This window comes from Muscardinus avellanarius (assembly GCF_963383645.1).
Source record: "Muscardinus avellanarius genome assembly, chromosome: 12".
NCBI classification, from domain to species: Eukaryota; Metazoa; Chordata; class Mammalia; order Rodentia; family Gliridae; genus Muscardinus; species Muscardinus avellanarius.
Window position 1 is genome coordinate 92,587,423 of NC_137798.1, and position 13,558 is coordinate 92,600,980.

The 13,558-nt window shown below is 41.3% G+C and overlaps 1 protein-coding gene across 5 annotated transcripts in view; it reads left to right on the forward strand.

Annotated features, from left to right (window-relative positions):
* Nucleotides 1-1,625: 1,625 nt before the first annotated feature.
* Nucleotides 1,626-13,558, forward strand: part of TTC8 (tetratricopeptide repeat domain 8) — a gene marked incomplete at its 5' end in the record, with an annotated part of 59,241 nt that continues 47,308 nt past the window's right edge. For all 5 annotated transcript variants that reach the window (XM_080706985.1, XM_080706986.1, XM_080706987.1 and 2 more), the window contains one exon: nucleotides 1,626-1,739. In XM_080706985.1, coding sequence (XP_080563111.1) covers nucleotides 1,626-1,739 — 114 coding nt within the window. The remainder of the gene's footprint in view (nucleotides 1,740-13,558) is intronic.

A 13,558-nucleotide genomic window follows, 5' to 3' on the forward strand; every position in this document is an offset into this window, starting at 1 on the left:
CATTATGAAGAAAGAAAGTGTGAAAATTGTCACAGATCCGAGGAGGTGCCTGAGATATAATGGCTAAAATTAATGTGTTAATTTAAGTGGGATCCTGGAATAGAAAAAAATTATAGAGCTGGGCATAATGGTCCATATCTGTAATCCCAATATTTAGGAGGCTGAGATAGGAGGATCACAGGTTTAAGACCAGTGGTAGCAATTTAGTGAAACCCTGTTTCAAAATAAAAAAAATAAAAAGTGCATTCCACCACTGAGTCGTAACTCAGTGGTAGAATGCCCCTGAGTTCAATCTTCACTACCCTCTCCCCACTACAAAATGGAAAAGAAAAAAATTATATTAAGGGAAAACTACTGAAAGTCAAGTAAACCATGGCATTTGGTTAACAGTGATGTATAGTGTTGATTTCTTAGTTGTTATAAATGTACTATGGCAGTGTAAGGTGTTAACAATAGGGTGAAACTGGTGAACATATAACTTAGTACTATCTCTGCAATTTTCTGTATGTCTTAAACTATTTTAAAATTAAAAAAAAAAGCTTATTTTAAAAGTCTGCTTAAGCCGGGTATGGTGGCCCACACCTGTAATCCCAATACTTCAGAGGCTGAGACAAGAGGATTGCAGGTTCAAGGACAGCCTCAGCAATTTAGAGGCTTTCAGCAACCTAGCTGAGACACTGATAGAGCGCTTGTCTAGCTGGGGTAAGGCCCTCGACTGGATCCCCAGCACTAGGGGGGAAAGTCAATATATGCAAACAGACATTTGACAAATAGCACGTTCTGGAGATGTTTTTTTTCAAAAGCTCTTTTACCTTTTGCGTATATTATTTACTTTGGTGAAAATGTCACCAATTTATAAGCCAGAATTTTCATGCATCATCAAGTAAACAAACATGAACAGCCTGTAGTCACGCAGATTACAGTCCCAGCTCCCTAGCTCCGCTCAACTTTAGGTAAATTATTTCCTCTTCTCCGAGCCCATGTCAGTTTCCCACCCGTTCAATGAATGGATTGGATCAATCAATCTCTAAAGCCTTTTGCAATTGGACATTTTCTGTGAGAAGTGCTTGGAGAAACAGACTGTAGAGTTTCAGGATTTAGGGCTTTGGGTCGTGATTGACTGAGCAGTATTGGAGAAGCAGTTCCCAGGTTTGTGTTTCTAGAATCAGAAGAGAAGTGAGAATAGTAGCAACGACCACAGCGGAGCGGGACAGACCAGACCCTAAGCCAATTCCGGTGGCTTTGGGTACAAGCGGAGCAAGCCCAGCGAGCGGTTGCTAGGAAACTGCGCTGCGTGGAGGTTGGAGGACCCTAGGTGAGGTGTCTAAGTTAGTGCCTTTTTTGCCACGATATTTTGCTTTTTTAAATAAATGAAATACGTAGCCCTTATAGCAAACTCATATATTTTCAGTAAGGTTTGGGCAGGCTCTGTCGCCGGGTTCTGCTGGCAGCGGGTTTTCTTTTCCTGCTCTCAGGCGCGCTGCGGACGCCATTCAGGCCAGGCCCAGCCATCCCTGCTGCGGAGCAGATCCGAAGCCAGCGCTCCCTGCTCCCCGCTCCCAGCTCCAGGCCCATCACCCTCCCTGCGCCCGGCCGTGGTCCATCGCAGGCCGTCCTGGGCCACCATGGGCTCGGAGATGGATCCGCTGCTCCTGGCCTGCAGCTATTTTAGGCGCAGGAAATTCCAGCTCTGCGCCGATCTGTGCACGCAGATGCTGGAGAAGTCCCCTTACGACCAGGTACCGGCCGGTCCCTGTCCGCCTGTGGATCCCCGTGTCGAGGCTGAGGGCTGCGGGCGATCCCAGGATCCGGGAGGGAAGGCCCAGGAGGAAGGCCGGAGGCGCCTGGAGCTAGAGCCCTAGGGGTGTCCCCGGGATCCCAGCCCTGTGCGGTGACCACTGCCTGAGCAAACTCAGCACCCAGAGTTAGGGCCCCAGAATTTTGCTTTGTTGAGGAACTTTGATAATTCACTTATACTTACGTCTGGACGGACTCTTGTGCCTAAGCAAAGATCTGTGACTTTCCACTCTCTTCCTTGGATTAAGTGATCCTGCCTTAAGATAGTTGTCAAAAAAAAAAAAAAAAGTCAAAAGCGGTTGATTCTGGGCCATGAGGTCAGCTTGAGATAAATAGGCAAGATAGAGGAATGAGAATGAAGGAGGAAAAGATTCATTTCAATTCAAGAAATTACTCAGGCAAGGGAGGCTAAAAATTATAGGAGGGCGAGGACAGAAAGTTTTCCTAGAAAAAGAATGATGAACTTGGTTAAAGGGTGATTTATACAATCTGTATTTCTGGAGATAAGCATTTTTCCAAGGGTGTTTCCTGGCATAATAGCCCCATTGATGCTGCCAAAAACTTACACACAACTAAATGTTTAAGAACTGTTATGATAGTTGTAATATTGTGTATAGTGAGACAAATGGTAATTGTGTGCGTGAGAGGTACAACTCTGGCCAGGTAGCTCCTAGAAGAGGCACAAGAAGAAAATGGGAGACTAGGAGTAAAGTTGTGGCCATTTGTCAGTATGTTCAGTAAATGCAAGATGTACCTATACATCTTGCATTTACTTATACACACTTGCATTTACTTGTACCCTTGCACACTTGTACACTTGAATTTAGTTGTACACACTTGCATTTACTTGTACACACTAGTAGTTCTAGCCCCTCAGCTTTTCCTCTAGTGGGTTGCCTTGGAGATATTAGAAAAAGAGGAAAATCAAGGTGAGATATAAAAGCAGAGGCCTGAGTCGCTAGGTTCTGCTTTAGCTTCCAGCAAATGGATGGATGATAACCTATTGCTAATATACCTCCCCAGAAGAGCCCATGTGTGGGGTCATGCTAAGTCAGGTTTTGTTTGTGGTAGTTGACCTTAGTTAACAGGACTATATTTCTGTGGACAAACATTTTTCCAAGAGTATTTCCTGGTGAAGGAATCCCGTCCATGCTGCTGAAAAATTCCATGATCAAATATGTCTGAGAGCCAGGTGTGGTGGAAAACACTTGTAATCTCAGCCCTTGGGAGGCTGAGATAGGAGGATCTCAGATTTGTGGTCAACCTCAGAAGCTTAAGCCCTCTGCAACTTAATGAGACTCCATTTCAAAATACAAAATAAATTAGGGCTAGAGTTGTAGCTCAGAAGTAGAATGCCCCCCGGGCTCAATCCACACACACACACACACACACACACACACACACACACACACACATTTTGAGAACTGTGACAAGATAGTGACTCCTTTACTTTTGTTATGACAGACATTTGTTAAGAACTTTTGATGTACCAGACATTATTTGGGGCATAGTAGTTTGCAAAAAACTTTTCATGCTATTTCCATTGTTCCACTGAGTTAGTTTCCATTTAGTTTTCCACAGAACACTATTCCCAAGAGCTGCTCAGTGAAAGTTTCCTCATTAAATGCATTTGGGAAATACATACTCCTCTCTTAAGGGATTCAAGATGCACACTGAAGGCATTGAGTAGTTCTGAAGAAAAGAAACTTAATTTACCTAATTTTGGTTAATCTAATATTTTTGTTTGCTATTTATTTATTTATTTATTTATTTTTATTGGTGTGTTGTAATCATATATCATATTGGAATACAAGACTTGAGAGGATATACAAGCACACATCATCCAATTGGCCCTCATCCACTCCTCATCCCATTCCTTCCCCTCCCTCAATCCCATGCTTGTTTGGTGATTAACTTTGATACATTTGTTTATGTACCTATGAGTTTTAAAGAGGCTCCATCCTCCCCTATTCCATACCCTCTGATTGGTCACCTTAATTGCTTCGCTATAGGGCCCTTTCTATACCTCGACCTCTTCCTGTTACCCCTTTCCTCCAAGTTATTGCTGATGAGGGGAAGCATCTGGTTTTTATTTTCTGTGATATGTCTCTGTGCATGCTGCGTTGCAAGTACCGATCCCACGCTTGATGGCCCCAGTAGTGGCCTGGCTACCCGGTGGACTGATCCAGACCTCACTGGCTCAGGCAGCGGCCTTGCCTCATGGGAGGCCCCAATTCTGCCCTTGCTGGCCCCCACACTGGCCTAAACCCTCAGCTGGCTCCTATCCCGGCCTCGGTGGCCCCAGCACCTGCCTTGCCTCAAGGCAGACTCTGTCCCAGCCTCGCTGACCCGGGCACTGGCCTAACCCCTCGGCAGGCTCCGATCCTGGCCTCGGAGGCCCCAGTAGTGGCCTTGACTCAAGGCAGGCTCCGATACGGGCCGCTGGCCCCGTCACCGGCCTACCCCTCAGCAGGCTCCAATCCTGGCCTCAGAGGTTTAAAACCTATTTGGCCACTGATTTTTTTTTTTTTATGTGCAAGGTAAAGGGCAAATGACTTTCTTGTTATCTTGATTAAATACTGTCGCGTTGGGAAATGTTGCTATAAGCAAGGCAGCAGAATCATTAATGACTGAGACCCTATAATCCTGATGAAATTCAGTACTGTACCTAGAATTGAGATTTTGTTGGTTCTAGGCATTGTGATCAGGACTTTTTATGTGTTCATTACAGCTATCTTTTTTTTTTCTTCCAGTTTTTAATACCTGCCAGATATAAATGATATATGTATTTTTCTCTTTTCTTTTCTTTTCTTTTTTTTCTTTTTTTTTTTTTTTGCGGTACTGGGGATGGAACTCAGGGGCATTCTACCTCTGAGCTACACCCCAGCCTTATTTTTTAGTCTTTTTTATTTTTTGAAACAGGGTCTCACTGAGTTGCAAAGGGTCTCGCTAAGAAGCTGAGGCTGTCCTTGAACCGTGATCCCCTAGTCTCTGCCTCCCAAATGCTGAGATCACAAGTGTGCACCGCCACCATACCTGGCCTATTATATGTATTTCTAATGCTTTGAATAACTTTGCAAAGTAGGTAACAAAAATAAGAGCTGACAGACTTGGTGCAGAGGGCATTATTATGTTATTTCATTTAATCCTTTCCTATTTTAGGAATTGGAACCACTTGACCCATTTTAGAGATTGAGCACACTGAAACACAAAGTAAAGTATGTCCAAAATTACAAGGCTAGTAAGGCTGCTCTTGTTACCTAAGCTATGCTACCACTATGACTCTTCCATGGTCTGGCTTTCACAACTAATTCTGAGCTTTTTCCAGAACATTTTCTCATCTGCTACATATCTTTTAAGATTTTAGCAGAATGTTAAGGAATTTTGACTTATCTCTGTACTTGGATTAAAGACTGAGATGTCTTAAAGGAGAGAACTCTACCTGATTTTGATTAATCCAGTAGTTCAGAAACTTATTTGACCCTTGGTTCCTTTTTGGGAGGCTAGGAGAACAAATATATCACATGTTATCTTGGATGTATCTAATACTTTGGGAATTGAAAAGGCCAACAGGAGTGTTTTGATTAATAGTTAAGAAGGGGTGGTAGAGAGATCTTCTTTTCTCTAGAATGACAAATTAAGGACGTTGTTTAAAATCTTTCATATTAGCAGCTAAACAAAGAATGCGGGGCCTTTTATGTGGTCTTTTATACAACTTCCATTAGACTTTACTGATCTTCTTGGAAGATTAATACTTATTATTACTAGGTTTGTTGAGTGGAAGTGTGAGTTTGGTGATAGTGATGATAAAGACACAAGATCATACTGGGAAATACCGCTATTGGCAAAGATCATTATGGCAATAGGTCTTATTATTTTTTTTCTTGGCCTATTTCATTGTCCTGTTTCTTGAGGATTTGAAATAATGTGATACATAATCCCCAATACTGTGAAAGTGATGTTCTTCATTACTGTTTTATATGTATGGGCAGGGGATATGTTTAGCTTGAATAAAAGAGTGGGCCTAAGAAAATCAGTTACAGATCTGGAAGGAATTTTATGATACTCTTTTCTAGTGATTTTGCTTGTTTTGTTGAAGTACTTTATTTATGGATAAGCTATATGCATTACCAGAATAATAAGTATCCTTTTTACGAGGAGTAAACGTTTAATTTGTTGTTAATCTTACTATAGTAGGCTTTTATATTTGGATAGGACCACTGAAAAGTTTACACGGTTCACTCATCTTGCAGTTTTTCCTGGACCCAACTTTAGACACTGCCCTGTTATCACTGTGTGCTTTTGTAAACATCAGTGCCTTGTCCTCCCTTGAATTTCATATTGGAAGTATTCCCCAAACTCAAGTAAATCACACCTTTTTCTTAAGTATCTAAAAAGTATGTATTTTAAAGTGTTGATACAATTAATGGAGAGCTATAGGAAGCTTAAGGAGATTCCTTTGATTAAAAACTTGAACATTAAGCCGGGTGTGGTGGCGCACACTTGTAATCCCAGCATTCTGGAGGCTGAGACCAGAGGATCATGGTTCAAGGACAGCCTCAGCCACTTAGTGAGGCCCTCTGCAACTCAGTGAGACCCGGTTTCAAAATAAAGAATAAAAAATAGGGCAGGGGCTGTAGCTCAGAGGTTGAATGCCCCTGGGTTCCATCCCCAGACCTGCAAACAAAACAAAATAAAACAAAACAAAACTTGAACATTATCATTCTTTGACCCTAACTCTCTGGCAGGTCTTCATGGTTATTTGTTGCACCTGCACATAGGCGTACTTACCATGTGTTTGCTGAACGAATCCGTGTGTGTGTGTGTGTGTGTGTGTGTGTGTGTGTGTGTGTGTGTGTGTTGGTGGAGGAACTCACATTTGTCAACTTTCTATTAACAAAGATCAGTCTAGTTGCCTGATGCTCTTTGACTTCTCCTGTCCCTGCCATGAATTCTTCGTACTATCCTAAATTTTCAGCACATTCTTAAATGTGCTCTTGTCTTTTCAAAAAATATAATTGCATTATGCACAGTCTTAGTTCATTTCCTGTTTGGACAGTCAATTTTTTTATTTTTTTTCTTTTTCTTTTTTATTTTTTATTGGTGCACTGTATTCATACATCATGGTGGGATACAAACTTTTGTAGACATACATGCACACATCACCCAGTCAGCCCCCACCCAATCCCCACCCCATTCCCTCCCCATCCCTCCCTCCCATGCTTGGCTTAGTGGTTGACATCTAGTATTCTAGCAATTTATCCAAAATTAAAAATGTTAATCTCACATAACAGTTTCATTTGTCTGATACCAAGCTTTTGATGACTTAAAGATAACATTTCAATATTTCTTTTTGCTTTCTTTCTTACCAGAGAATATTTTTTTCTATTTTTTTTAGGTGAAACTATCATATATTTATATATTTATTTTTCAGAAAAAAAATCTATCCTAATATGGAATATGGACTCTAGATACCCAAAACGATCTTGAAAAAGAACAAAGCTAGAAGATATATATATATTTTCTGATTTCAAACCATATAAAGCTACAATAATTGAAACAGTGTAGTATTATTCTAAAGGCAGATATATAAACCATTGGAGTTAAATAAAAGCCTAGAGCTAAATTCTTCCCTATATTGTCAAGTTATTTTTGACAAGGTTTCCACGAACATTTGGTGGTAGAAATAATAATCTTTTAACTAAATATTGTTGAAAAATAATAATTACATGGAAAAGAATAAAATTGGACCCTTACCTAATCCCATATACAAATATTAACTCAAAATAGATAAAAGACCTAAATATAAATCTTAAGACTATAAACTTTTAGGAGAAAATCTGGGTCATAAAACCTCACAACATTGAAATTGGCAGTGATTTCTTGGATATGATTTCAATGGCACAGGCAACAGAAGAGTATACAAACTCCCTAAAAAATAAAAAAAAATTGTATATCCAAAGACAATGTAAACAGAGTTAACAGTTACTAATAGAATGGGATAAAATATTTCCAAATGCTATATCTGAAGGTATATTAATATTCCAACTAGAAATCCTAAAAATTAACAACAATAAAGGCAAACAATACAATTTAGAGATAGGTAAAAGACTAACATAAATAATGAATCTCCACAGATAACCAATCTTAGTTGTCTGTTGGATGGAAACTCTTGTTTCTCTGGTTCTGATGAGTGTTACCTATTTCTTCTTTGTAGTTAATCTCTTTGAGTATTTTCTCTAGCGCTGGTTTTGAAGACATAAATTCCTTCAGTTTCTGTTTGTCATGGAAGCTTCTTATTTCTCCATCTAATTTGATAGAAAGTTTTGCTGGGTAGGAAATTTTTGGCTGGAAGTAGTTTTCTTTCAGAGTTTGGAATATGTTACTTCAAGCCCTTCTGGCTCTCATGACTTGGTTTGGGAAGTCTGGAGTGATTTTAATTGGTTTGCCTCTCAATGTCACTTGGTCCTTTGTTTTTGTTGCCTTTAAGATTCTCTGCTTGGCTTCCACATTGGTCATTTTTACAATTATGTGATGTGGGGATCCTCTTCTCTGATCCTGTCTAAAGGGAGTTCTATAAGTTTCCTGGACCTGTGTATCAACCTCTTGCTCTATGTTTGGAAAATTTTCTGCTATTACTTCCTTGAAGAGATTGTTGATCCCTTTGGTTTCACTTTCTTTTCCCTCCTCTATTCCAATTATTCTTAGGTTAGCTCTCTTAAAATGGGCCCATATTTCTTCAATATCAGATTCCTGCTGTCGGATATTTTTTTCTAGATTATAAACTATGCGTTCATTTTTGGAATGATCATCTTCTAAGAGCGAGATTCTGTTCTCCATGTGTTCTAATCGGTTGTTTGTGCTTTGAATTGAGGCCTTTACTTCATTAATTGCATCCTTCATCTCTTTTTGGCTCTCTCTGAGTTCTTTTCGAAGCACCTCTATTATTTCTACAGTTATTTTCCTGATTTGATCTTCTAGAAATCTCTGATTTTCTGTTTTATCGGGTTCTGATGTTGTGGGGTTGTGGGCATTCATTGCTCCAGTATTATTCCTCTTTCCCATGATTTAGGAAGTTTGTGCCTTCTCTGGGTTCTTCCCTTGGGTCACTATGACTTCACTTAAGGTGCTCTGGATCTCGAGTCAGTAGTATCTCAGACCCCACTACTCCTTTACTGGGTTGTATCACAGAGTCTCCCACCCAGGGAGTCGATAGAGGCTGCTTTAGACTGTGGGGGGTGCCAGGTTGCACGTTCTCCTATGGTGTGATATCTCTGCCACTGCCACTCCCCCACTGGGTCTAGTCCCAGGGAGTACAGTACTGGGATTTCTCCTCTGTGGCCCGCAATTTGACTCACTGTTCTTGAGTACGCAGATGTAGCTGTACTGGATTCCGTGAATTCGCTGCTGCTGCCGCCGGTGGCAATATGGCGCTGATGCTACGCCCTCGGCCGTGAGGCTGGCTTATTTCTTCTTGGTTTTGATTTCCACTCTGAATCCCTGTGGCGTGTGCTGAGCTCAACCACTGGGAGCTTTAGATACTCTCTGAGCCAAAAAATCCCGCCTGGCTGTTCCGCAGCGGCTCACCTCGGCTTGCTGTAGCCGTCTGGTTAATTCGCCACTGCCGCAGGCAGTATGGCGCTGCTGCCGTGTCCTCGGGCGTGAGGCCGGTGTATCTCCTCTGTGGCTCTGAGCTCTGTTCTCAGTCCGCTTTCTCTCTGTAGCCTGGTGATTTTTTTGTTTCTCTGGTGATGGTGTTTTCTGGCTATGAAAGGCGCTGATTTTGTGGTAATGGAGATTGGTTGTTAGCGGGGCTCTTAAGGCCCGCTTTCCTCAGTTGCCATCTTCCCGGAAGTTCGGACAGTCAGTTTTATATAAAAAACAATTTAGAAATTTCTGCCTGGATTCCTCCAGGACAGTATTTCTCTTAGTAATTATCATTGTTGGTATTTCTTTTTTCTTTTTTCATTTTTTTTTGGGGGGTGTGTGTGTGACTGGGAATTGGACCCAGGGGCCTTGTGCTCTTGAACTATACCCCCAGTTCCATTTTATTTTTTATTTTGAACCAGGTCACTGTGTTGCTGAGGGCCTCACTAAGTTGTTGAACCTGGCCTCCAACCTGAGATCTTTCTGTCTCAGCCTCCTGAGTACTGGGATTACACATGTGTGCCACCACACCCATATTGTTGGTGTTTCTTATGGTGCTTTCATTGTTTCAATGGAGGGATTTAAATGATGGGGAGATTCACAATCTATGAGAAGTTAGCAGAAGCATGACCAAGCAGGAGCAGATGAGCTTCAGTCCCGCAGCCAGCAGGCTCATTGTCCTGTGCTCCTGTAGTCGCATGGGCATTGACCGAGTCTTCATGTTTTCGAGTTCTTTTCCTTTATACTTTTGGAGTTACCATTCCTGTGCCCCTAAACTGATCTTATATGAGTGAGGTACTTTGAAGCAGTACCTGGACATACAGAGGTGAAAGGAGATGAAAATCCTGTTTCTGAGTGCCTCATGATTCATGTTTGCTTTTTCCCTGAAACAAGTGATAGCTTTTGTTTTCAATAATGGTGTTTTCCCCTTAGGTTTTGCTTATTTTTCTCTCAGGTGAGAAGTACCTCTCTAAAGTGAGTTGTTGTTTGTGAATCTTTTTATAAGCTGGGCTGGGAGCTTCAAAAAGGTCGCATTGATACTGACATATCCCCCTATTGGGATGAAACTCACCTCTAAGACTATTTCATCTGCTTTTACTTTACCATTAGGGAATACCATTTTGGTACAGTATTATCAAAAATCTTCAGTTAGTGCTTTATGTTTTCTGTTAGGACATTGGATTTCATTTATTTTTGGTTCCTGCCAAAGTCAGGGTAGTCAGGCTAGCTAGAGAGGTATGGTGCACTATGTAATACCATGTTCCCTTAGAGTAATACATCTTCTGTTTGTCTGCAGAAAAGCTGAAGGGTGGGTTGAACCTAACAATAGGGGATTTGAAAGTGGGGAAGAGTTACTGAAGAACATAGATCCTGAACTATTTTCTCAGACACAGAATGGTGAGAGACAGAGGGTAGGCTCCCTAAAGCATAAGAGATATTAAAGTTTGGATCTTTTAAGAATAAAGAAGGGGGGATAGCAGGTTAATTTATCCTAGTTTCCTCTTTTCTTTTCTTTCTTTTTCTTTTGGTGGTGGTGGTACTGGGGTTCCTGGAAGCCCTTCTACCTCCGGGCTACACTCCCAGACCTATTTTATATATTTTTTAAATTTGGAAACAGGGTCTCTTAAGCCAGCGAGGCTGGCTCGGAACCAGCGCCATCCTCCTGTCTCTGCCTCCCAAGTGCGGGGATTACAAGCGTGCGCCGCCACGCCCGGCTTATAGTTTCCTCTTTTTGATAAAGTATAGTAAGAAAAGCAATTCAGAGAGAAGCATTGTCTTTTTTCTTCAAAGTGTTCTTTAAATCATGACCAAAGAAGTGGTAAACAAACAAACAAACAAGCAAAAAACCCCCCAAAACTATTAGGTATAAAAGGACAAAACGCAAAATAGTCTTCTCAGCAGCAACATGACCTAGAGGGAATGCTCCCTCATGGCTCATGCCGCTCATCCTGATTAGGTGCTTAATCTGATTACTATTTTTTGTGTTCCATATGTCAGATCCATGGCTTTAAAACCAGTCCTGATTTTTTTTTTTTTTTTTTTTTTAGCTCCATTGTAATTAAATGGTTTATACCGCATGGAGGTTTTTCAGGATTTTTTTTTTTTTTTAAGACAGTCTGCTTTCATTAATGGGGTAGGTTTCTAGTAGCTTTTTAGACTGTTAAAATCAGTGATGTGGGGGGGGGGTTTGGAAGCATTAGCTACATATCAGAGGAGTCATAAGAGCTTTTTCTAGTGCACTTTTTCCTGCCCTCCATGTCTGCTTATAATGAGAGATGTTACAGAGACGAGGCTATTATTGTAAGTGGTTTGAACGTAGAGAAAAGGCTGCAAGCCATTGGCTTAGATGAAGAATAGGAAACCAGTTCTCCCCAGTGAGCTGTACGTTAGTTGGTTGAGACAGGGATTAGGTGGTCCAAGCCAAAGAAAGCATACTTTTCTGTACAATTACCTAATTTGTTTCCTCTTTGGGGCCATGGAGACTTAGCTAGACTTAATCCTTTGATTCTGTACCCTGCCAGGCATTCATTTTATGAATTTTTATTCCTGTTGAATTACACGGATTACATTTCCACTTGGCGGCCTGGTCACTTGATCTCCCTACCCTTCTGAAGTTATCCATTTCTCTCTTCTCTCACAGGTTTCTCCTTCCTGATATTACTAAATTCTGGATAACAACTCAGTGGTTAAAGAGTAGAGCTGGGTAGACTCATTAGCTAGAGTAAGTGTTGGTGGCAATTAGGAAGTTGCATTCAGAGATACCTGGAGATTTAATTCCCCCAAGTAATAGCAACAGCCTAAGAGAAAGCTTCCTAGGGGAGGAAGGAAGAACGCGAATTCCTGTGAGTTGAGGTGGATGTTAATGTGGATTTGCTAGTTCTAGATCGTGGGTCTGTGGTTCCTGCGTCCTCCTACCCACTGTGACAGAGGTTTCGAGGGAATTTTTATTTTAATCTGCCATGACTGTGAGTCATTTGTGAGTTCTGAAAAAGAGACCAATAGAAGGTTTAATGCTTGTCTGTTAACCTTATACGTGTGATAATATATGTGAAAAAAAATTGAAAATTATGAAGTGTTCTTAAAAATGTAAAGTTTTGAAAGGCTATAAAACTATCCCAGAAAGTAGATACTGTTGCTCTAATTTGAAAGGTTATTGAAGGTGGTATGACTTACTCAAGGTCCTGTAACTAAGTGACTTCCTGAGGGTCAAGCCCAGGTCTTCTGAGTCCTGGGCGAGCCCGGTGCTTTCTACTTTACACTCTGTATGAATGTATGTATGTGTTTGTGTATGTACGTATATGGTTTGTTAGACTAAGTGAACCTAACCTATGGTTCCCTCTATGGATGGACTAAGTTAAATCACAGACTAATTGAGAGGCACTCAAAGATAATGGCCTCAGTGATTTTTTGAAAACCTTTTTCCTTATCTCCAAATTGAAACATCCTGATTATTTTCCCTCTCAGTCCTCCTCCTGATGGACCTCTAGGCAAGCCCCGCCTGTCCTTGGTCTCCCCACACCCTCCCTGGCCGTCACCTCACATACTCAGCCAAGTGCATGCTCTTGACCTAGGTGTCTACGTTTGAACACGACCTCCCATCCACACCCGGACTTCAGGGTCTGTAGTTCTAATGGAGATGATAATATACCTATATCCCAAAGGGTTCTGTGAGGGTTTTCATTAGTACAAGCTAAGTGACCAAAAATGTGACTGCTCTTTTCTCTAAATAGCAAGTGTCAAACTAAATAACAACAAGAAAGACTGTCTAAAAATAATACTAGCCAGGCAGAGTGGCACACACCTGTAATCCCAGTACCTGGGAGGCTAGACGGGAGAATTGCAGTTCAAGGCCAGCTCCAGCAACTTAGCGAGGCCCTCAGCAATTTAGTGAGACCCTGTTTCAAAATTTAAAAAGCAAATAAGGCTAGGGGTTTAGCTCAGAGGTAGAACATCCCCAGGCTTAGTTCCCAGTACCACACACACACACACACGTATACTCATGAGAATAATGGTATTTACCAGGGAATATGCAGGGGGTATTATAGTGCAGAACACACATGTAAACCATGGCGTACTCAAAGGGGATGGGTAAAAGCAAAATGAGGAGGATTAC